We start from the raw sequence: 24651 nt of genomic DNA on the forward strand, positions 1-24651 counted from the left end.
CACACCCCAAGATGGAGCCCGCACTCCAACCTCATGCCCCAGCCGAGAGCCCCCTCCCATACCCTGAACCGCTCTGTCCCACCCCCCAGCTTAGAGCTCCTTCCTGCACCCCAAACCTCTCATCCCCAGCCCCACTCCAGAGCCCGCACCCCCGGTCGGAACCCTCAACCCCTCCCACATCCCAACCCCCTGCCGCACCCCGGAGCTCCCTCCCACAACATGAACCCTTTATTTCTGGCTCTACCCCGGAGCCCACATCCCCAGTTAGAGCCCCTTAAATACAGTAAATATATTGTTGTTAGCATTATTATTTAAATGTATTGTGATAGCTCCTAGGGGCCCCAGTCGCAGATCCTGGCCCCATTCTGCTAGGCACTGTACAAACACATTTGTTCTGTATATCTATTACCTGATACAGTATCTGTTCTCATTTAATAGCCATTCCTTTACCATGTGCTAATTAGTAGAAGTCATCATCATTCTGAAGCCAATCTCTGTATAAAGTTGTGGTGCATAGGAGATGGGAATAATTATTATTAATAGAAGGTCTGGCTTCAGAGTAAAAATGTAAAATATATTTACTACTTTTCCATAATGGGTAAATCTCAGTATGGCTTTTCTCCATGCAGGCCACAAACTGGAAGAGGCCACTCAGAGGTAGTAGTATGCATGCTGTAGATTTTTTTCCCTCTGTTGTGAAAAGGACAGTTTATCAGAGCTATTTAGACCCCAATTCAGCAGAGCACTTAAGCATGTGCCTAACATTAAGGAGACTAATAGTGCCATTAACATACTCATGTGCTTGAAGTTAGATCAGAATTCTTTGTGTGTGAGTAACTGCTGATATCAAGTGGATTCTTCTCTTCCCCCAGTATTTGTGGCAGCTGAAGGAAGTTATTGTATCAGTGATAGAGTTCTTGTTTTTCATTGTAATTATATTAAATTGTTTAGTGATAGACTAACAAAAAGTCATACTAATACAAAGCATTAATAATACACACATGCTTGGGAATTTGCATTGCAACATTTTACTGGAAAGTTCCATTTCTGCTGGAATTTATGCTGTAATTTCTCATCCACATGATTTCTGAGAGGTCTCTCTGCTCCCCCTTTTCACTTCTCACTCTCCTCTGGCAAACATAGCAGTTAAAAGGTTTTATCTGAGGTCTTTTATTTTTAATAGAAGCCACAGACTGCTGATGTGTGGTATTGATGGTTTCAGTTGCTGGTTATCCATGGTGGCTTCTGAAGGTTCTTGTAAACCATGGAGAGTTTTAAAAGGGCATTAAGGAACTCCCTGCTCTGTACTTTTCTTATAAGGACAAGGAAAGGGCACTGTTGATGGTCCCTCCCCTAGCACACAGAACCCACAGCAGCCCTCTTTACTTTTACTTGCGTTCTGAAGCTGAGCTCAATTCTGAAAGGAGCACCCAGCCAAAAGTAAGGGTTCTGAAATGGGAAGAAGTAGGTTTCCACCCTTCTTCTTGCTTATTAATAGTTGCCTGTTTGCAGGTTTTGTGCCACAGATTTTATTATGGTTTGCACTAGATAAGCCTAAAGTTTGAACTATGTACAGTGATTGTCTGTTCTCTTCTGAGGTGGTGGGAACCTCATCTACTTACAAGTTTGGGCTTTGTAAATTTGTATCATTATTATTATTTTATTGTATTTTTTATTTTATTACTGCAGTTATTTTGAGAAAATGAATTAGCAACATAAGAACCAACAAAGAAAATTGTGAAATACCTGAAAAACAGCTAACTGTAAATACAAATGCAAAAAAGTCATACCATACATGTTACAGTGTATTCTAAATAAATAAACCCAAGAACATGTAACTAATTAGCAATTCCTATGAAGAGAGTAGTCAAGGGGTTGCCTTATAAGGGATTTTATTACTCAGTGAAGGAGAATACATGATAATGCTCTGACTCTCCTGAATCAGAGGAAAAGGTCTGCCAAATCAGCTCTGCTCTGGGCAAGCAAGCAAGATTGCTGTTTGCTTTCAAAAGGATCAGGATAGTTTCCAAAAGTCTGTTTTTTATAACCATGCCATATAAATATATAGTGTGGCTTTATAAAGGCTTGGAATTTATCAGTATATCTTCATGTGTTATTGAAAAAGGCTAGTTGGATTTAATTTACAGAGTTTTTTGTTGTTTTGTTACTATTAGTATTAAATACAGACAATACGCAACACTAATATGGCTAACAAAAGTAATTTCCATTTATGCTTTATGATAAAAATAAAATAAGTTGCATTAGAGGAACCTTCCCCCATCCAAATAACCTTCCCGTTACATGCCGAAGGCCACATTTTATTAATGACCGTTACTGTCTTTCTCTAGTTATGATTGTACCTTTGCCACCTATGGGTTCAAAAAGAACTGATCCAGATGGGGTCCCCTGGATGTTTTTCCTTTCATTCTGAGGAATTACCATTTCTACACCCTAGTTCAGTAAACAATGACCAGTGACTAGTAGACAAACCAAAGAGCTCTTCTGAGGCCAGCATCACTGATGGTGCTTCAAGAATTGTTCCACAAGAAGCCTTCTATTAAAATTTAAAAAAAAAACAAAACAGGTTTTCAGGGGAGTGAGCTTCCTATCTGTTCCCATCCCCCACCCCACAATTCGGAAACAGTAAACAGGAAAAATGTCTCCTCTTTTCTGTTTTGGCCCCAGCATATCAATTCCACAGCATGCCTTCAGTGTGATGGGCGTAGTAACCAACAGCCTGCTTCTGCAAGTTGACTACTAAGCCTATTGTGAATGTGGTTAATAGCCGTAAAAGACAGAAGTGAGTATTAATTAAGTAGTTTTATAATGTTGGTTTATTCAGTGGGTTATCTCCTCCTTCCTCAAATTTTCTCAGCTGGATTTTATTGTTGAAACTTTGTATTATAAACTATTATAAAACAAGCAAAACTTGAATTACAGGACTCTTTCCATCTTGGGTTTCCTTGACCCTTACGGTCATAATTTATGATGCTTCCATAATATGTCAATGCAATTAAAACTCGGTAATAAGTGATGCTGAAATACTTTATTGTGCCTTTTATTCAAAAGGATCCCAGTGTACATTACAAATTAAATGTGTAATTCTCCCCATCAGTGAAATGCAACTAACTGTGGGATAAAATGCAGCAGCTACTTACTAATGTATATCAACGCTACATAACACTTGAGGAGAGGAAACGAAGAATAATGGGTCAGAATTCAGTGGCATTAGGCCAGCAGCTAATTCAGCCAAATATTTCTAGGTGATACTGTAAGGAAAATCAAGGCATACAGATTATTACAAGGGCTGTGAAAAACTTTTGCATCAAACCCCCAAAACTATGTGAAATTTGCCTTTGAATTTCAAAACTGAAGTGAACCTTGGAGAGGGTTTGGGCAGTCTCCAGATCCTTCCTCTCTTTTACAGTCCTCCTGTTACCTGTGTCTTCTGAGGGCAGATGGTGGTCTGCAAATTATCCTCTCCATAGTATTCTGGGAAAATGAACGGGTATGATTCCTCATTTTGGGGGTTGGTTTTGAGGGATGGAATAGGAACAGGTGCTGTTTGGCCTGTTCCTTCAGTGTGGGCAAAAAATAGGTCTTTCATGAGACACCTCCTTGGAAGAGTGAACTGTCTCTCACCCAATCTGGTAACTTGGGCAACTTGCCCAAGAATTTGGGAAATGCTCCTCCAGTTCCACTGATAACTGTGTCAATAACATCTGCATTCACATGGTACTGGAAGAACTGAGAAGCTTGAACAGGCAGGAAATGGTAATAGCATGGCCATTTCTTACAACATCGATTTTTACTTATTCTTCTGGTTTGATGGCAAGTCTCACAAAAGTGTCAGTTCATGGAATCATGGGCTTATGTAAGACACTCAGCTCGTATTTAAAAAAGAAAGAACATTTCCAGCTGTCATACTTGTGGAAAAAAGCTTTGAAAACATGAAGTCCTAAAGGCTCAAAACCAAGAAGGCAAATAAAAACAACCCCAAATGTATTACTTTGCCTTAAAAATCACGAGATTTTTTTAAAAATCTCAGGAGTGTATGTGTCTGACTCATGATTTTTGAAGACTGAGGGCTTACAATAGTGAAACAACTAAATGAGGGAGTGAAGCAGGATAGCGAATCACTGTGATTTCATGGCAGCGTTTACCAGATTTACATTGAGATTAATTTGCAGGCAAAACTAGACCCCAGAGCCCACCCTCAGTAGCCAAGCCATGTTCATGTCATGCCTTCCACCCCACACACCACTGTGCAGGAAGAGGTGCAAGCACTGGGGATTCCTCTTTCAAATAGCAGCACCACACTGGTTCTCATTCAAAGGGGCCTTCTGCAGCCATGGAAGAGGTGACCAGATTTGCTCCTTGGGATCATCAAGCTAGGACCTGCAAAACAGAAGCTGCAAGCGACAGCACACACCAAACACCAGCAGGTTTTGCACAGTTTTAATAATTACGCAAGTTGGAAGTTGGGCCCAATGCTCATTACTTTGTATGTAATCTGAGAGAGAGTATTCTAAAAAACACTCATACACTATTTGTTGTTTACTTTATGCTTCCATAACAGCACATAAGTTGGGCCTGATCCTCAGCTGTATAAATTGGCATAGCTCCAGCGGAGGTATGCTGGTTTACACCATACAAGGTTCTGGCTCCCAAATGAGCAAACAAAGAATGGGGTTGGGGGAATAACCACTGTTTGTATGGGATGTGTTCAAAACCAAACCTTTGTTCTCTTGTGGTACCTTTGTTGCATTAAAAGACTACAAGAAAGTAAAATCTTTTGTACCCAACTGAAGAGGACAAAATGATCTTGCAAACACTTGTTAGGTGTAGTGCTTACTCCCCTGAGTAGTCACTGTCTCATGGTTTGTACAGTATATATATATATATATTGTACATGCATGCATATGCAGAAATTATGTGTTACATTTAAACCTACTGTTGCTAGGCCACAGACAAGAGGTTATTCCAAATCTGATCTTAAACAATCCTTTGTTCCAAGTGTTAACTGAGGCTGGAAGGTTTGCGGAATCAAAATCGTCCATTCTGGATCTGGCTAACCTTGGCATAGCTACACTCGCTGCCTCTGTTGGCCAAGTTTCAGGAGCATGGTTGACAATGCTCAGGAAGTAGCCACATTTTGCTTACACTGTCCAAAAATGGCCTGCAAACAAGGATATACATGATGGACAGCTAGAGATGTACTCCTGCCAGAGAAGAGCCATCTTCAGCCATGGAACAGAAAGAAAGATTGGAGGGGGAATGCCAGCACAAGTGTAATTGGTTTGGTGAAAATCCAGCCCATCTTTTTAACTTTGACTGTAATACTTACAATCATGAATTGGCAGTCTTTTCGGGGGAAGATTGCAGCCATATCTGGAACTAGGTGTGGCAAGCAGAGTTCAAAAACTCCTCACTTCGATAGTCCTTTAGTATAAGAATCCTGCTGAAAACAGCTCGCACATTATCAAATTTGTCAACTCTTTTTTTTATTTTTGTTTTAATTTTTAACCTCCAAATAGGAACTTAGCACAAAGTGTGTTTTGTATTATTTTAGTTTTTATGTCAGATAGGCCACATAATTATGTGATCCTGTGCAGGATACAAAGGCAAATAAAGAGCTTTATTCTTAACAGATGACCAAATAAATGAATTAATTAAAAAGAGAAAGTACTCCCACATGTATGATGGTCACAAATGGTCAGTGTTTTCTGTAATACTTTGAGTAGTTCCCCCACCCCTTTTCTTTTCTGTGTATTTGTTTGAAAATCAAATTATTCGTTACAAATTATTATACAGCAATTAACATGAGGTTTACAGGATGGAGCAATAATGTTTTCCGTCTGTGTTCTTACAATATAGAGTAGGTTTATTTTTAAAGGAAAACCAGATTACAAGCAGTATTAGAAGAACTCTCTGGGGAAAAAATTACCTGAAATTTTATTTGCCTGTTGGTTGTGATGTATGAGTGTAGGTTACCCACTCTTAGGTTTTCATTATTCATTTATTAATTATATTTAATAAAACCAATTAATAAATTACAATTACAATTAATAAAACCACACGTACCCAGTGTTCTAGATGTGTTTATAATTGATATTTTATAAAATAATACAATAACCACTAGTTAACCCATTATAAACACTAATACTCTTCCACGCCCCAAACACACCTGCGACTTGACCTTGCAGACAGATAGGTACATGCTTAACATTACACCCATGGGTAAGCCAAGTACATGCTTAGGTAGTTGCTGGATTGGGGCCTGAGATCTTTCCCACTCAGCCCATACTCTCCCATTCCTCCCTCCCCTTAAAAAAGTCATGTGAAAAAAGACTTTGCAGCGTGCCCTAAAAGTCAACAGACTTAGACTCTGTTGGATCAAAGGGTGAATTGTTTTAGAAGCATTGTGAACTTGAGCATCCCAGGTGATCTCCACTCTTTAGGTGAAACCATGGAGAGCAACTGTTTCTGAGACCTTCCTTAAGTCCAAACCATGACCTTGAATTTCACCTAGGATCAAATTGAAAACAAGTGTAACTTGTATAATATGCTCTTTGAGATGCACTACCATAGGCACTGATTCTGTGGGTGCTCCGGTACTGGGGCACCCATGGAAAAAAATTAGCAAGTGCTTAGCATCCACTGGCAGCCAGCTTCCCCTCTCCCCCACCCCTCCCAGTGCCTCCTGTCCATCGGCAGCCCCGCCAATCTGCTCCTCCTCCTCCCTACCAGTGCCTCCCGCCCACTGCGATCAGCTGTTCCATGGTGTGCAGGAGGCACTGGGAGGGATGGGGGAGGAGCAGGAATGGGGCAGGCTCAGGAGAGGGGGTGGAACTGGACAGTAAGAGGTGGAGCGGGGGGAGGAAGAGGCAGGGCGAGGGTGGGGCCTTGGGGGAAGGGATAGAGTGTGGGCAGAGCAAGAGTGGGGGTGCAGGCTTGTGGGAGGGGGTGGAATGGGAGTGGGGTCTGGGGCTGAGCAGGGGTTGAGCACTCCTGGGCAAAGGAAAAAGCCAGCACCTGTGTGCACTAGTAAGCAAACAGGCAGTTGCATTTATCATCATCTAAAGTTTCCAAGTGAACTTGAGGTTTATCCCCATGAAGAGGTCACTGCAATAGTCCAGTCTAGAAGTGATTATTATAATTAGGGCCCCACCAAATTCCATGGAAAGTGGCCTTGAAAAACTCATCATGAACCGTGAAATCTGGCTATTGTAGGGGGGGTCGCATATTGCAACCCGAACTTCTGCATTGCCTTCAGCTGGATGGCTGGAGAGTGCCAGCAGCAGGGCAAAAGTCAGGGCGGCATGGTATAGGGGGGTTGTAACTTTTGGGGGGTAGGGCTGGCCTTATGTGTGGGCAACGTGGGCAACTGCCCAGGGAGCCATGGCTGGTGGGGGTGCCATTCACCTCTGAACTCCCCTGGACATATACAGAGAGCGAACCCACGGCCTCTTTAACCCTGAGTGCTGGTCCCAGAGCCGGGATGGGGGGAGCTGCAGGCACCCCAGGCGGGGGCTCCTACCGTGTGTAGGGCTCCAGCCGCTAGCCCTGGCTGGGCAGGGGAGGGATGTGACTTCCTCTTCCCCAGGACAGGCTGCTCCAGGGGCCAGGTCAGAGCCACCTCCAGGAACCTCTCCTGGCTGCAGGAAGCTTCGCATCTACTAGCCGAGAGCCCCGCTCTGAAGGCAGGACCGCCTCCAGTAGCAGTGCAGAAATCAGAGAGGCATGGTACGGTGTTGCCACCCTGACTTCTGCACTGCGCTGCTGCTGGCAGTGGTGCTACCTTCAGAGCGGGGCGCCCGGCCAGCAGCTGCCGCTCTATGGCTGCCCCGCCCCGAAGGCAGTACTGCGGCCTGCAGCAGCGCAGAAGTAAGGGTGGCAATACCCCACCCCCACAATAGTCTTTCAGACCTCCCCACAAACTCCTTTGGGGTTGAGAGCCCCCACAGTTATAACACCATGAAATTTCTGATTTAAATATCTGAATCTGTGAAATTTCAAATTTTTTAAATCCTCTGACCGTGAAATTTATCAAAATGGACAGTGAATTTGGTAGGGCTCTAATTATAACTATAAAACAATCCACATGTAAAGGAAAAGGGAATATCCACTTTGCCAAGAGCAGATAGGGAAGGGAAAAAAAGCCAGTCTTACTCATTGTTACTATGGGGACTTCCAGAAATAACTTAGGATTCAGTGAGAACTCACAAAATTGCAAACTTGAAGTACCAAAATGTGGACAAATTCCATCAGACGAGGAGCAGATGTTACCTCTGCCATTTCCTTTAGTGGTTTCCTCCAACCTACAAGTATTGCCTTGGTTTTAACTGAGCTGAGCAACAGCTAGCTAGTTTTCATCCAGGCTCAAAGCACTGAGAAAACCTGTCAACTGCTCCATCCGGATCCAGTGAAATGCAGACACGTGAATGTGACCCGCATACTGAAATTTAAACACTCTCTCTCTATTTCTAACTGTTCTACAGGATGTGCTCATGCTAGCCTGTCCAATGTTAGCTTATATATATATTTAAAATTCTGGATAGGAACTATGGTTGCTCTTTACTGCACCTTACAGTTATTGTGCAGTGAATGAATCAGGGCTCGTTGTGATTGCTACTAACTTTGCTTTCCAGGATTTTTCCATGCAGTTAGTTGAGCACTCTCTGAATAACCGTCTCAGGCAAGGGCTTTGTGGACTGTACATTACTGGCAATAGCAAGTGACTTCAAAAGGTCATCAGAGTGCTTTTTGTTCAGCAAAGAGATCGCTCTCTCTTTAGTCATCCCTACTGAAGCTAGGGAAGTCAGAGCCAGTCTTTCTCCATTGTCCACATATTCAGAAGGGAAACAGGGCTCAGCAAATTAAGCACTACCAGGCAGAGTGAGGACCTGATTGATGATCTCTGCCTTATGCCCATGCAAGTGTCAGTCAGTTTGCGTTCTGCTGTCTTCTAACTAGGTACATTCAGGATATAAGCCCAATACTGATGATGATTGATTTTTTTGGTAAATCACCTTCCATTTCTCTTAAAAGTCCTAGATACCAGAAAACAAAAACACACATCTCCTCTCACACCTCTTTTATACCAGTTTCAGAGTAGCAGCCGTGTTAGTCTGTATTCACAAAAAGAACAGGAGTACTTGTGGCACCTTAGAGACTAACCAATTTATCTGAGCATAAGCTTTCGTGAGCTACAGCTCACTTCATGCTCAAATAAATTGGTTAGTCTCTAAGGTGCCACAAGTACTCCTTTTCTTTTTGCGAATACAGACTAACACGGCTGTTACTCTGAAACCTGTCAGTTGATTTCAGTGGCATTATTCCTGATATGCATCAGTAAGACAGGAAAATCAGGTGTAAATTAAAACACCTATCATCTTTCTTTTTTTCTTCTTCTTTATTTGTATATGGAATTATCTGCTTGTTTCTAGCTCACTGTTTTTCTGATAAATTAGTGAATTTTTTGTAGGCAATTTTTTATAGTGTAGTATCTAAAACTCATTTTACAAACTTAAGGCGAAATTTACCCTCAGTTATGCCTGTGCAAGCTCATTGACTCCAGTGGTGTAATTGAAGGCAGAATGTGTCCCTCAGAGTTCTAAGCATGGCATCAATATTTCATACCTTTATAGTGTGTGACTGTAAAATACAAAGCTGCAAATTTTTCAGTAACTGATAAGCCTATAAGAACAAAAAAAGGTGACTATAAAGTATGAATGTTGACTTAGTCTGTGTGCCTTTTCTACTTCATCTTGTTTAGCATCGTTTTGAAAAAGAAAATGTAAAACATGTTAACTGTCTAATAAACATCTTTGCTGAGCATAGATTTCTGGAGTTTTCTTGGAACAAGAATCAGAAGATTATGCAATCTGGCAGAGGCAAATTAAGTTTTTATGGGGCCCTGGGCCAGAGCAAATGGGGGCCCCTTCCCCAACCCTTCTGCCTGCAGTCCCCCTGGCACGCCTTCTGGGGAAATGGGATCGGGGCTCAGGGGCTTGCCCTGTCTCCACTCCCACCCCCGGTGCTCCTGCTGGGAAGTGGGAGTAGGGCGCGAGGTCTTGCCCCACTCTTGCCGCCCAGCGCTTCTGCTGACGAGCAGGGGAAGCCCCCACTCCCCGGCAGGAGCGCCGGGCAGGTGGAGCAGGGCAACCCCCCGCGCCCCGACTCACTCCCCAGCAGGAGCACAGATGAAGCAGGCAGAGCAGGTTGGGATGCAGGAGCACCCCAATTGGCCACGGCTCCTGGGCACAGGCCTCACTGGCCCAGTGGCTAATCTGCCACTGCAAACTGACATGTTTCGTCTGTATAACACTGTGTTGTGAAAATCAGAGAGAGAGACTTCTGCATTAAAGTCAGCTTGCCGGATGAGAATGTTGCAACTCCCATTAAGAGTTCTGCAAAGGGCATATAATTCAAGCTTGCATTAGTAATTCAAGCCACTATGTTTCCTGTGTAATTTGCTAATTATTCTTAAGGTTTAAAGTGTTTTCAATAGCTCTTTAATTTGCTGTGGAAGGAAAAGATGCTGTTAGCCCACAAACGAAGATCTACACTCACACTGTATCTGTAAATGCCAAATTCAGTTCGGGATTTGGGGAGTGGAATCAAACTTTACGTTATCAGAAGTAGGGATTCAGAAATGTAGAAATGGTTTGCTGATGTCAGATGAAGTTATAATACAGCTCTATAATTATGAAGGCCAAACTGGAAATAAAAACTATTTTAATTTAATTACTGTTGTGAGTTATAAATGGATTTGGGCATAGGTTTGTGGCAAAAAGTCTATACTCGTGGTTCTCAAACCTTGTTTTTCGTGGACATCTTGAAAATTGCTGAGGGTCTCGGCGGACCACTTAATGGTCTTTCCAAATGTTGTTTGTACCGTTAGCTAACTATTATAAAGTGCTTTGGATAAAAGCGCTATATAAAAAAAATTAATAATTAATGTAGTTTTGTTCTACAAATAAAAGCACATAACTCATATTTTAATATCAGTAGTCTTACCTTTCTAATGCAATGGATGTGCCCTCTCTCCCCCGCCACGGCAGCCCCTGAGCTGGGGCTGGGAAGGAGGGGTGTCTCTCCTGGCAGCTGCAGCCCTAGAGCTGGGGAAAGTCGCCTCTTTCTCTGGCCGCTGCATCCCTGCACATCCCAAATTCCCCCCACCCTCTCTTCTCACCCCACTGCCCCCTCCCACCTACCCCCTATTCCCCCCAAGGCCACCACCTCACCTTACATGTGCATCTTCTCCAGGGTCCAGGCACCTAATCAGTGGAGTCACGCCTGCGCGGCTCCACTAATTCGGTGGGTGGCCCATCATTCTCTTGTGTGCGGCTGCCCAGGTATGCACCTTAGAGGGAACTATCCACAGACCACCTGAATGGAGCTCATGGACACTGTTCCCTCTAAGCTGTGTGCGTGTACACGCGCACACAGATCCTAAACCCTGCGCACATGGCGAAACACCGCGCACACAAAAAATGAAATTCTACATCGGAGCCAGGCCGATATATCATTTACGGGCGACTTTTGACATTGTTCGCCCGCCATCCGTCAACACAGCCAGATTCTACTAGCTGGCAAAGCGGGGAAAGGGAAAGGAGGGCAATAAATCGGTCCCCTCCCCGCCAGCATTTCAAACGCGGAACATTGATCACGTCGGGACAGTCGGGACCCACACATCTCCTTGTAGTCTGTTCATTTGACTGTGGACAAACTCAAGTACATGCGAATAAGTCAAAATGCCTGGCCGTAGTTGCTAAGGAACTGCAAAGATTTCCCAGAAATGAATAAGTGTTGTTTTCGTGATTGAAATCTTTCAAAGGCATTGGACTTCATACATTTACTCGTGATGTTTTACCATTTTCCCTGCGTTTTTTTGCCTCAGATTCATGGACGTGATCGGAGCTATGCACAAACTTCCAGTATCCTGATCTAAATGATCTCCTGTTTGCCCTTTTGTCGAGTCACGCTGTTAAGCGCATTGAAATATAGCCATATAATAAAAGTATTAATTTTAAATAAACCAATTTGGTAAAAATCAATCCCAAAATATCACTGTCTAGAGGTCTAAAGCGTAAAAGAACAGCAACTTCATTTAAATCTGGATGGCTGGATGAGACTATAGAGATGGTTACGCCAAAGTCACATAGTGTAATGCTTGTTAAACTTTTTGAAATATTCACATATGATGAGGACAACGGAGTGGTTTGTGTATATTGTCGAGATGCCAGAGCTTCGGGAGAATTTTCAACAGGAAGAATGTGGAACGATGTATGGAAGTTGTATTTCTTAAAGCGTCATCTGTCAAGTAAGTCTCATATAGATGGTGTAACAAGACTTAGAAACAAAAACCCTTCCTTACGGAGTGGATTGCTTAGCATGATTCTTGAAAGTCCAGCTGAAAAGCAGAGGAGGCACGTTAATCTTGAACGCAAGCGCTCAAACCCAGAAGAAATCAAGGTACTTATTGACAGTGTGTTGTTGGCTATTAAAATGAACAGCTCAGTGCTTTCTGTTCAGGATGTTAATGACCCTATGGAAAAGTGTGTGCACATACCAGCAAGCTGGAGAAGTAAAAATTTTTCTTTTGAATTTCTTGAAATTATCAACTGCATAGTCCAAGGTGACCTCATGCATGAAATAGCATCGGCAATGTTTCATACTCTAGCTGTTGATGAAAGCACTGATATATCCATTAACAGATATTTGATCTTCTACTTTAAATATAGATCCATAAATTCTGCAGACTATAAAACTTCGTTTGGTGGACTATTATGATTGCAAGAATGTGATGCTGTTTCAGTACTGTCTGCAATCAAAGAGTTTTATAAAAAACACCAACTTGATCTAATGAAACTAGTGATGTTCACATCTGATGGTGCCTCCGTGATGTTGGGAAAACTCAATGGCGTGGCAGCTCAGCTGAAACGTGATATTCCACACTTAGTCCAGCAACATTGCATTGCACTTGGGGATTTCTGATGCATGGAAAGAGGTCAAGCTGATAAGAGACATCGAAACCTTAAAGAGAACTGTCTACACGGTGTTCTGTCAGTCATCCAAGAAAAAATGCAAATTTCAGGAAATAGTGGATGCTTCTGAATGTGAGTCAATGGCTTTCAGGCCACTCAATGAAGTGTGCTAGTTATGTAGGTACTTTGCACTTCAAGCAATTATTCACAACTATAATCCTCTTCTGGAATACTTTGATCACGACAAAGATATTGTTTCAGTTTCTAAATACTACCACAAAAAGCTGAATACCATGGAATACCGAATAACATTAGAAGTTTTGAATGATGTTTTGTCGGAGCTCGCTTCACTATCCACGCTGCTGCAGAAACAGGGCCTTACACCTCTTGAAGCATTTCACCTTGCCCGAGGTAAACTAAACAAGATGAGAAGACAGTACCGTGGAGATTCAGTCTTATGGAGTGACAAAGTTAAGGCTCTCTTAGATATGAGCTCTCAGGAAAATAATGAAATTGATACCAGTTCCATAATAACTTTCATAAACATCTTGTGTGCACATTTGGCAGACAGTTTTCCAGAGGATGAAGTCCAGGAATGGTCCGCTTTTGATTGTGCAGCAATAGTTAAGTGTGACTTCAATTTTGGAATTCATCAGGTCAAATCCCTATGTTCAACATACAAAGACTTTCTTGCTGAAGAGATTGTTATAGTTAGTCAGTACAATGACTTCAAGTTTGCAGTAGCCAAAAGAATCAAAAGACAATTGGTTTTAAGTTTCCTGGATATGGTGACATTTGCTCACCAGAACGAACAGTTTCAGGATCTTGCAAAGTTGATGGATATTGGAGGAACATTCCTAGCATCAAGTGCAGACTGTGAGCGTGGTTTTAGCTTAATGAACACTCTAAAAAACCAACTATGGAATCGTTTACAAGTAGATCATTTGGACATGCTGATGTGTATTAAGAGTTATCAGCTGGATGGAGGACTGATAGATCTGGACAGAGTTTATATTGAATGAGCAAATGAAAAAGATCATAGGGAAAAACAGTAAGGTTAGTTTAGCAGTCTTTGACATTTCGATCAAGAAGGAAATTAAAATGTATTTGTAATTACATATATTATTCTTGGCTGATAATCATTTATTGATATTTTTAGGAACATTTTAAATTTAAAACACAAACTTTTGTTTTTCTTTTTTTTACTTATGATGTCTCTATCCGAAAATCCATATAAATTGACATAATGGCATACGTATTAAATTGTCTTTATTATATGTTTATCAAAATCTTTTCGGGCATGTGTATAGAATGAAACGTGAAAGTGGAAACCAACAGGCAGAAGCCTATGGACTGATAATGATCATGATTAATATGTGCTTGATATATGCTCATGATTGTCTATAAAAAAGATGACAAAGCATAATGCTTAAAACTAACTTCTGCTTCATGAAGAATGGTTAAATTTCCTTTTTCTAAGTATTTAAAAATGACATTTGTAAAATAACATGGTGTAAAACTATTATTATCACAAATTGCAAATTAAAACTTTTTAAATTTATAAGCATTTTACTTGCTTGGGTACATTTGCCTCATGGCACACAAATTTGAACTCTGCTTCAAAAATTTGCACAGAAGAAATTTTTTGTGCACACGGCCTGTCAAAAATTAGAGGGAACATAGCTCATGGACCACTGGTGGTCCATGGATCACAGTTTGAGAACCTCTGGTCTATACAAAATGTTGAAGAAGCATGGTCTAGTGTTTCAAGCACAGACTTGATAGTCTAATGATTTAGATTCTGTGCCCAACTATGCCAATGTCTTGATATAGTGACCTTGAGTGAGTCACTTGAACTTTCTGTGTGAAATCCTGGTTCTACTGAATCCCGTGGCAGTTGAGTGCCCTACACAGTGGACTAAAGGTTATAGGAGTGGCCACCTCCTCCCGCACCCCTCTAGCTGCTTTGTGTGGAGTTAGGCAGCCTCTGATAATGCCTACCAGTTCAGGCCCCACATGTGACTTGAGCAGCCGAACACCTATCTTCCCCAGGTGTGTGGATCACTCTGGGGTTTAGGTGGGAGATAGGTGCCTAGAGGGAGGCGGCATTGTGCATGCCCAAAGGGAGGAACATAGGCGCCTAGGGAACTTTTACTGCAAAAATAAAAGTGCTAAGTGAGTTTAGGTGCCTACAGGGTTAGACAGCAGCTGAGCGCGAGTTTTGTAGAATATAATGGTGCCTAAAAATGGGATGTAAGTGTCTAAGTACCTGTGTGGATCCCACCTTCTGTGCTTTAGTTTTCCCATATTTACTGTCTTAAAAATATGTTATGAGATTTAATTAATTATTGCAGAGCTTTGAAAATTCCAGTTGTTTATTCACCAATGGGAAATTTACTCTGGTATGGGAGGACTAACCTATCAATTTCTGCAGAGTTGATTTTTTTTTTTTTTAACAAAAATGTTCCAAGGAACTGAATGTAAAATTTACAAAAGCACACAAGTAAATAAAACCCAACTATAAAGCATTATCTTTGTCTCCATACATGCGGCTTCCTTGCCTATGCTGGGGCTTATAGCCAAGCAGTGGTAAAATTAGCAGGGCTCCTGATTTTTTCATTGCTGCTCTTTAGAACCCTGCAGGCAATAGCTAGACTGTACCAATCCTCTTTCATTTTCATCATGCTGTTGCTACTACTGTGCAAGTCTATGGGCAACAAGAGTTATGCTGTAGAACTGTTCACAGGAGAGGAGGAAGAAGAGTTTTACCACAGTTAGCTGAAACAATGTTGAACCCAGTTTGTACGGCCACTCAGTAAAGTCAGCATCATGTGAGATAAAATTCTTCTCAATTGAATTAAAGCACAATAAACTTTTGCAATATAGAGAAGTTCTTTCAGACATAATTATAGATTTCAGGACTATGAAAACAATAATACAAATCCAGATTATATTTCCGTAGTGGTTAAGCAGTTAAGGTTGAAACACTGTACCAACAAAAACTGGGAAATTGAAAACAAAGGAGAATGCTCTCTCCTTAACTCGGCTCTTAGGCTTTGTTTTTGTACATTTGGCTTTCTCTCCACACACTTTCCAGTAATGTGGGTTTGTGTACAGCTGTACACATAAATAGCCAGACTTTGTCAGTTCCTATTACACCTTTAACATTCATGGCCCGTTCAAAAAAAATCATACTTATTGTACATTAGCCTCAACTTGCATAACTGAAACATCCTACAGATTTAACAAACTGTTTATACAGAAATTGTGAGTTGAAGCTATAAAACCCTAGGGAGCAACAAGTAAACTCATATGATGGAATGGTTGAGTTTGCAAAATAAACACAGCTAATATATTTTGTGACCGCATCATTTCCTTTCTCTTTTTCTTATTTTCTTCCAGAACCGAATGGAGGAAAGCAAAGCACTGTTTAGGACAATTATCACATATCCATGGTTCCAGAACTCTTCGGTCATTCTGTTCTTAAATAAAAAAGATCTTCTAGAGGAGAAAATTATGTACTCCCATTTAGTTGACTATTTCCCAGAGTATGATGGTAAGTAATATTGCAACACCAGAATTCATGCTCCAGATCATAGAATCATAGAATATCAGGGTTGGAAGGGACCTCAGGAGGTCATCTAGTCCAACCCCCTGCTCAAAGCAGGACTGATCCCTGACTAACTCATCCCAGCCAGGGCTTTGTCAAGCCTGACCTTAAAAAAAAAAAAAATCTTGAGATGCTCATTGCATTTACGCTACAATGGTGATATGTGGTAAACAGCATTGTCTAAATTGCAGACAGACAGATCTTTCCAGTACTTATTGCTTAGAAATGTATTTAGTTTATATGGTACATAGAAGCTCGTAATGCAATAATAATCAACAGTTTTTTGCAGAGTTAATAGAATATGTACTTATGGTGTCAGATGATTAACTGATGGTTGGGAAGCTGGGGTTGTAATGTACTAGATTTAAAAACATGAGAAAAAGAAAAAATACAAATGAAAACGGCAACTTCGAGAACTTCTAATCATTTCAAATAGTCCACAACCTTGTAGCATTTTTTATAATGGCTATAGGAAAACAGATGGAACATCAAGTAGATTTTCACCAGCTTCGCTGGCAGTAATCACAAACCACGTATCATATTAAATAAGGTTTCCCTAAAATGTATAATGTCTATGGGTGAAATCCTGATCCCATTAAAATCAATAAGAATTTTGCCATTGACTTCACTGAGGCCAGGATTTTACTCTATACCTCCATTGTTTGTGGGGAGTGCAACAGTATCTGTGTGATACTAAATTATTTGAGATTTGCTGTTGTGATTTTAGATTTATGATTTATGAGGGTTTTATGTCTTCAGAATGCTTAGATTTTTGAGGAAATAGTCTCATATGATCAGTGGACCTAATTTCAACCTAGCCTATAACTGTGTGCTTGCTGATCTAATTAAAAGAAGATCTTTTTTTCTAGGAATTTAAGATGGAATTAAAATTTTTCTAGGAATTTGCTGCTGGTTTTGAACACAATGAATTTTTCGCCAAATATATACATAATCTTGCATATTTACATTTAACTTGGCTTTACTGTGCAAAAGAACATTTTTTAAAGAACTGGATATCTGAAGGGAACATGTCATAAGTCCTTTCAGTGCTTCAAAGAGATCTATCTGACTCCTCCCACCCTTCCACCACTCCATTTTTATAGTGGAGTTTCCTTCATTCTAATTTGATGTTACTAATATCAGGTTTAATGTGCCTGTTCCAGAGAACATTATGCAGGTCACATACCAGTTGCTAAGGAAATTCGTAGGATGTACATTCTGGAAGTTTTCATGAGGCGAAAGTGAAGTTATTTAAGGTATCTGAGTGGAGGCTTTGCTTGGAGTGGAAGAAAAGTCCCAGGTTCATCTGGTGAGTGGACTGAAGGGCTGCATACTTAACCTAAAGGCTCCATTGTCCCTACCAGAGAGTGAACAGCAGATTAGGCTACAAGTTTGCTGAGGCTTCAAAAAGATAGTATCTCTAATTTTCAAGACCGAGATTAGGAAAACACTAGTTTATGATTTGAGAGACCTAGCTCATGGTCCTGCAAATTGTTCTGTGCAGTTGCAGGGGTCCACTCACCTAGAACAAGGATAAGGATCAGACCATAGTTATTATTTACAATTCAGCATAATTTTAGTTTGATAATCCTCCATCTATTTGAAAGCTGACAGTTGAATAGTAATTATTTTTAGTATCCTTTCAAGCCTAGGTCAGCCCCACTTACTAAGATGTCCCAACACTTCCTGTTATAAGATCCTGTTTTCAGTTGTTTATAACTTTGACAAACTTTTAACTATTTGGGTTGAAATTTTCCATGGTAGGTGTCTGCCCCAGGCTGAATTTTTCTGGAAAATTTCAGCCCAAATGGTTCAGCCATAGCTAAAGACAAATCTAGTGAAGAATATGTTGCTTTGCCCATTGTAAAAACAGATCTGGGGACCTTTGTTTTGAGACACTCTGGGGCCCCTACGCTTTGGAGCACACTCACAAATGCTGGTCTGGGAAAGCAGCAGCATGTGGTCACTACTCCTGCTGATTCCCTGAAATACTGGCTGTGCAATGGATGCACATTGGCTACTCCCAAGTTGGGAGTGAGTGTTTGGTCCATTTGCCTCACGTGCATATAGCTGAACATGCAGCCTGGTTACATAGACTGCATGCCCTTCTGAGAATTGCAGCCTTAATTTTGATTTAATGGGATAATTATTGTGTGTAAATTAAATAACAATTGATTAGTTATATCATTAAGTTTTGTAATGTAACAACTTTGTAACAGAAGTGCATCAACTACAAAGCAACTGTATTTCATTATCAGCTAACATTAAAATTAATGAAGTTCTATCTGAGACAGTGTCATCTTAGTTTAGAATGTAATTCACTTAAACTATGTATTAAAATCCTCAGACATAGCTGTAAAAGTAGTAAATGTTACAGTACAAGATTAGTTTTTTGTTTAAACATGAACATTGAATTACAATACCCCAAATACTGGTTAACCCTTTGAAATTACTGAAAGATTAATTATAAAAGGATTGGTTTCTGTTTTGCTCATCCTCTGTTGTTACAGATTGTCCATTTCATTCTCCCATTTAATAGGGTATCTTGGTGGGGAAGTGGAATAATTGGCAGGAAAATACTTATGCCCTCATGAGCATAATTTTATCTCTGAAATTTCCCTCAATTTTATTTTAAAAGGTCCTACTGAGAAGAAAAGAGCAAGGGCATGGTGTGAGTTGATTTATAAAATAATCTTTCCCTATTTCTCTTACCAGATATCACAGACTACAACTTTCTTCCACCTGCTGCTAGACATAGTAGGATTCTCTCTGACAAAGAAGAAGCTCATGCATTTGATTAGCTTTTGCAAAACTAACTTTCTTTTCTAACCTAACAGGACCCCAGCGAGATGCACAGGCGGCACGAGAGTTCATTTTGAAGATGTTCGTAGACCTGAATCCAGACAGTGACAAAATTATCTACTCTCACTTCACGTGCGCTACAGACACAGAGAATATCCGCTTCGTCTTTGCTGCTGTCAAGGACACTATCCTACAGTTAAACCTGAAGGAGTACAACCTGGTCTAACTGTGCCTAGTAGGCCTCCCAAAATTCCCTTCAGGCAATTGAAGATATACAAGAGGGACTGTATTATCTGTGAAAACGACTTGCATAATACTAATTTATTGCCGGCCTGGACTCTGTGAATGTTCACAGAGTTTGTAGTAAATATTATGATTTTATTTAAACTATATTGAGGAAAAACAAAAGATGCTGAAATACATTCACAGCATGTTTCCTCATTTTTTTAGGCAAAACCTTGTGACTCAGTGTGTTTTAAATTCTCAGTCATGCACTCACAAAGGATAGGGGGTTTTTTGCTATTGAGGGAAAATCATGCTGGTTTCCCCTTTCTCTGACTCTTTCTTTCTCACTCTATCCGCTTTCCTCCGCTACATTTTATTATTGTTTTCAAAGGTACAACGACCTTTTTTCCCAGTTGCATTCCTTGGTAAACTTTTTTCTCTACAGTGATCTGATCAGGAAAATACTATCATAATAATTTAAGCCATCAATCATTCTAATTTTACAGTATGTACTTTTTCTGAAAGATCAAAAGTATTGATACTGTAATTTTAAAATTCTTGACATGGATATTTTGCAAACTGTCTTCACACTGTGGGCTATGATACTGGGATCAAAAACAGCAGTTGTAATAACATGGATTTTAACTTTAGCTACAATGTGGCAAATCAGAACGATGCATAGAAGACAGTAATGAAATGACTAAGGCAAAATGGTAACGTGGAATATGATAGAATTTCTTTTTAATTGCCATGTGTCTTTCTTTCTTTCTTTCTTTCTTTCAAATCATAGATGCCAAATAAAAATGCCATAGACACTACATTTTCCCCAGCGGCTGCAGCCTGAAACAGTGTTTTTTCAGGTTGGTTTTGTTTGTTTTATTTTTTGGTTTGGTTTGGTTTGGTTTTTTAGTAAGCGCTTTTAAAATATTTTTGACCACAATTTAAACATTATTTTTATTGTATAAAAAAAAATTCATGTTGCCAAACGTGGCTTTTTATAAAACCAATAGCTTTGAAACGTAAGATACTAATTGAAATGCCAAATTGATTGATTGGGAAATGGCCTGATTGAGACAATTGCCAAATGATAAAGAATTAAAGTTTTAGCTCATATGTTCCTTTTTTTTTTTTTTTTTTTTAATAGAAAATGTTCCATTTTCAATGCCAAAAACAGCAGCATGAATGAAAATGCTGCTGGATGCATCATGCACATGCGTATTGTCTACACTAATTTAAAGACAATTTTACTCTGTCCTTATGTCAAAGATAGTATGAGAGTACAGGGAACATTTTCTGCAGAAATATCAAGGCACCTTTAGTTGTGAAACATGAAATTACTGATGAGTAATCATATTCAGGACCCCGTCTTGATACAGTTGCTTGTTAATTGATTGACAGATATCTAATAGGCTTAATACAAAGTAGCCTCTCTCAGTGTTCCATAGAAAGATTTATTCATGTAAATGAAACAGCAAAGATCTTACTTTTGAACTCCAAATGTGCAATTTTTTTAAACAACAAAGACAGCACACACATTTATGAGGTTCTCTTCTGCAGGTTGGGGTGAAAAAACTTTTTTTAACAAGTCACAAGACTGCTAGCAAGCTGCAGAGAACTCAGAGGTCTGACATGTAATTGGACTGATTATCCGCAATACCATGCAGCACTAGAGTGCACTTATGTAGAAATTGCTCCTTCAGAGCAACAAAGGGGAGGGGGAAAAAGAATGGCTTACAAGTTGAGTACCAAAGTTAACAATAAATACTAACGAGATGTGGTTCATCTTTAACCCGCCCCCCCAATGCAAAACAACAATAATAACAAAAATTGTAATTTTTCTCCCTCATGAGACACCGTGTAATTTAAAACTGGTTGTAGGTATAGTGCAATTATGAATGCTATAATCATTGTACATACAGATATATATATATATAGATGATATCTATCTATCTATATATATATATGGCAGCATCCATATTGGCTTTGTAATCATTAATTTTTTGGCAGATTGAATGTGCTGTATTGATATGTATCTATGTAATTGTATTGTATGTCTTATAGCTAATTCACATTTTAAATAATGTTATTTTATTTACTTTTTTAAGAGAGAAGAATGTAAATTTTGTCAGTTTATTTCTGACTAGGGATTTTTTTTATTTACAAAACAAAATACTTTACTATAGTACAGAGCGGTACTAGCATCATGCTGTATAAAATCATTTGTACATTCCTGATTAGAGGTAAATTGAAAACAACACCCAAAGGTCACTCACTCTCAAAATAATGCTTGATTTTTGACAGGGCTTTATACAGATGTAGAAACCAGCTTTGTTAGAAGAACTTTTGCCATACGATCTGGGATTGGAATGTGAGCTCTTTAATATATTTTTTTTGGAAAATGCACAGCAGATTAGTCTTACCTCTCTGATGACTTTTATTAGAAAAGTGAATTTAGAAACGATTGTAGCCTGTTGTACAAATGTACTAACAGTTATACATCGCCACTTCCCTAAAAACACCATATGACAGAATATAATACAGAAGTCCAATGGAATAGTATTTGAAAGGTTATGAAAACCTTAAATGTAACAAAACAAAAAAAAATCATCAGCGTCCATTGAGTCAAGCTATTTTATTTAATAAAGCTACAGCAGGTAGATATAGAAGATAAAAAGTGACACTGATGTTCTAAATGGACGATCAGAACAGTTAGTCTTGTTATATATGGCATTATAAAATTGCTCCTGATTTTCCACTGTTGACTCTGGGGTACATGATAATATCCCTTCTTTTAAGATGGGAATAGATTGACCATCCCAGATATGGTGATATAAATGGAATTGTGGCAAATAGAGGCCAATGGAGCCTAAAGGAGTTTTTTTGTTTTATGGGATTTTTTGGCAGGGGCTTGGGGTGGAGTGGGAGGGGAGAGTTGGTTTTAAGTTTTGTATAAAAACAAAAACCAAAAGTTTACTCATGCTTTGTAGTTATACTGTGATTGCAAAATTTTTCAAGAGTGTGTGCCACTGGGATACTTCTGGTATGTTTTAGGTAAGTTGAACCTGTGGCAAATGTTTAAATCATTTGAGCATGTTCTGGGGAGGGAAAAAAAAATCTTCAAAATGCCAAGGCAAGCTTTTCATGAATCACCTAACACAGCATTGCAGTATGCCAGTTTACAAAAACATATTTTCCTTTTTAAATGACACAGCTGTTCCCACTTGCAATATATTCCTTTGCTGATTTTGGGTTTGGTTTTCTTTGTCAATTGATGGTTTCTACTATGCCTTATAGAGCAGAAGTTTGTGCCTCTAACATGAAGCTGAGGGCAAAAAAAAAAAAAAACAAAAACCCTTTCAACTTTGCCAAAACAATGTGATTTTGTTGAATGTCATAAATGGGGGAGGAGGGAAAGAAAACCTCTTGGGAACCTATGTGTACTAGATGTTCACTAGCACAAGAAAGCTGTAATATGTATTTTACAAAAACCTTAAACTTGCCTTTTTCACAAATTAACTGGCACTATCATGAGGGATAGAGGATAATACAGCTAGAAGGGCAGTTTTACTTTTTATAATTAAGACTATTTTGATTGTCAAGGTGTATGAACTGTAATTTTTTAATCATACTGCCACATGATTGTGAACCATAATTTTTTTAAGTTTGAAAGTTGAGAAGAGACTTTTTATGCTGGATATCAGTCAGAATTGACTGCATGATTTGCAAAAACTTTAAATGGGGGGAAAAAGGGCTGCATATTAAGATACCGCTAGACTCCCCGCTTTTGGTTGTAAGATGCAAATGACCTTCAAATTACTCACTCTCATGATCCTTCCCTTGTTTTGCATTCCTCACAAAAGATTGAAATAATAGGAAAACACAAAAACATGTTAACCCACTTGAAAAAAATAAAATGTACCCAAATAATTTATTATATGTGCTGCTGTTCTTGAAACTCTGTATAAGGGTTACACTGCATACTAACTACTACATTAATTTGTTTAACTAATGATGTGTGCACAATATGTTAACATGGCCTACCAAAGACCTTCCTCTAGTTTAAAACCCAACTATATAGTCCACATGTGTCTTTGGGATTTCATCATGTTGTCACCATCTGACTAGAAAATTAAAGTGGCTTCATTGCATGAGGTTAACTGCTGTATTTTGGACATTTAGACATCTGCTTTTTTTGTAAATACAATTCTCGTTTTGGGCATAATCCATACATTTTACAGTTTAGTATGCACTAATAATTTATGTCCTTTATCCATGTCCTATGGTCAATTCAGTAATGATCTTGCCTACCAGGTCCTCAAAACCATATGTTCAAAACTGCAGGTTTTTTCTCCTCACGCTTCACACAGCATTTGTTCAAGCATATGATTTTGAGTCACATCAAACAAAAAAGAAATATAGTTTAAGTGTAAGTAAAATCCCACTGAGTCATTGCTTTGCTGGTTAGAGGGAATACTATAACTCTCACATAACTTTAGCTCTAAAAAAAGTTTTTTCAATTGAATATTAATGTGATGGTGGGGAAAACATTAGATAAAATCAGCCAGACACATCTGATTGTAAGGAATTTTTTTTTCAAAGGATCTACAAGCTGTTGCTGGATTCTTCACATACCAACCTGGAGGTAGTCTTTATTTGACCTGAATATTTAGGGGGTTTTGTCAGATACATTTTTAACTTACAGTATTTAAAAAATCATACTTGCTGTTCTTAAAATGTCATTCAAATGCATGTATTGTCTGTTGTTTGGGGATGGGAACTAGTTTTTGACAAAAACTAATGTTGTATAAATACTTCCCCCAAATGATCTTGCTGGTTAAAAATACAGTATTTTTGGCCATAATTTTGTACTAAAGTATCTTCATTCCTTGAAGTTTGCTTCTCTTGAAGTACTCCGCTTATTGTTCTCCTGGAATGCTTTTTATGATAATGAACATTGGAATAAATCTTTTTATTCCAGTGATTACTTTTTTAGACTGTACATATTTTATCCTCATTAGATAC

General features: G+C 39.4%; 1 protein-coding gene across 1 annotated transcript in view; it reads left to right on the plus strand.

Moving 5' to 3' along the window:
- The window catches only part of LOC311520864 (guanine nucleotide-binding protein G(q) subunit alpha), a 230259-nt gene extending 206694 nt beyond the window's left edge, over positions 1–23565 (plus strand). The window contains exons 6-7 of the mRNA XM_084628732.1: positions 16395–16548; positions 19440–23565. Of these exons, the coding sequence (XP_084484858.1) occupies positions 16395–16548; positions 19440–19630 (345 nt within the window). The 3' untranslated portion in view covers positions 19631–23565. The remainder of the gene's footprint in view (positions 1–16394; positions 16549–19439) is intronic.
- The last annotated feature ends 1086 nt before the right edge of the window (positions 23566–24651 follow it).

This window comes from Lepidochelys olivacea (assembly GCF_965140295.1).
Source record: "Lepidochelys olivacea isolate rLepOli2 genome assembly, chromosome: 5".
Taxonomy (NCBI): Eukaryota; Metazoa; Chordata; order Testudines; family Cheloniidae; genus Lepidochelys; species Lepidochelys olivacea.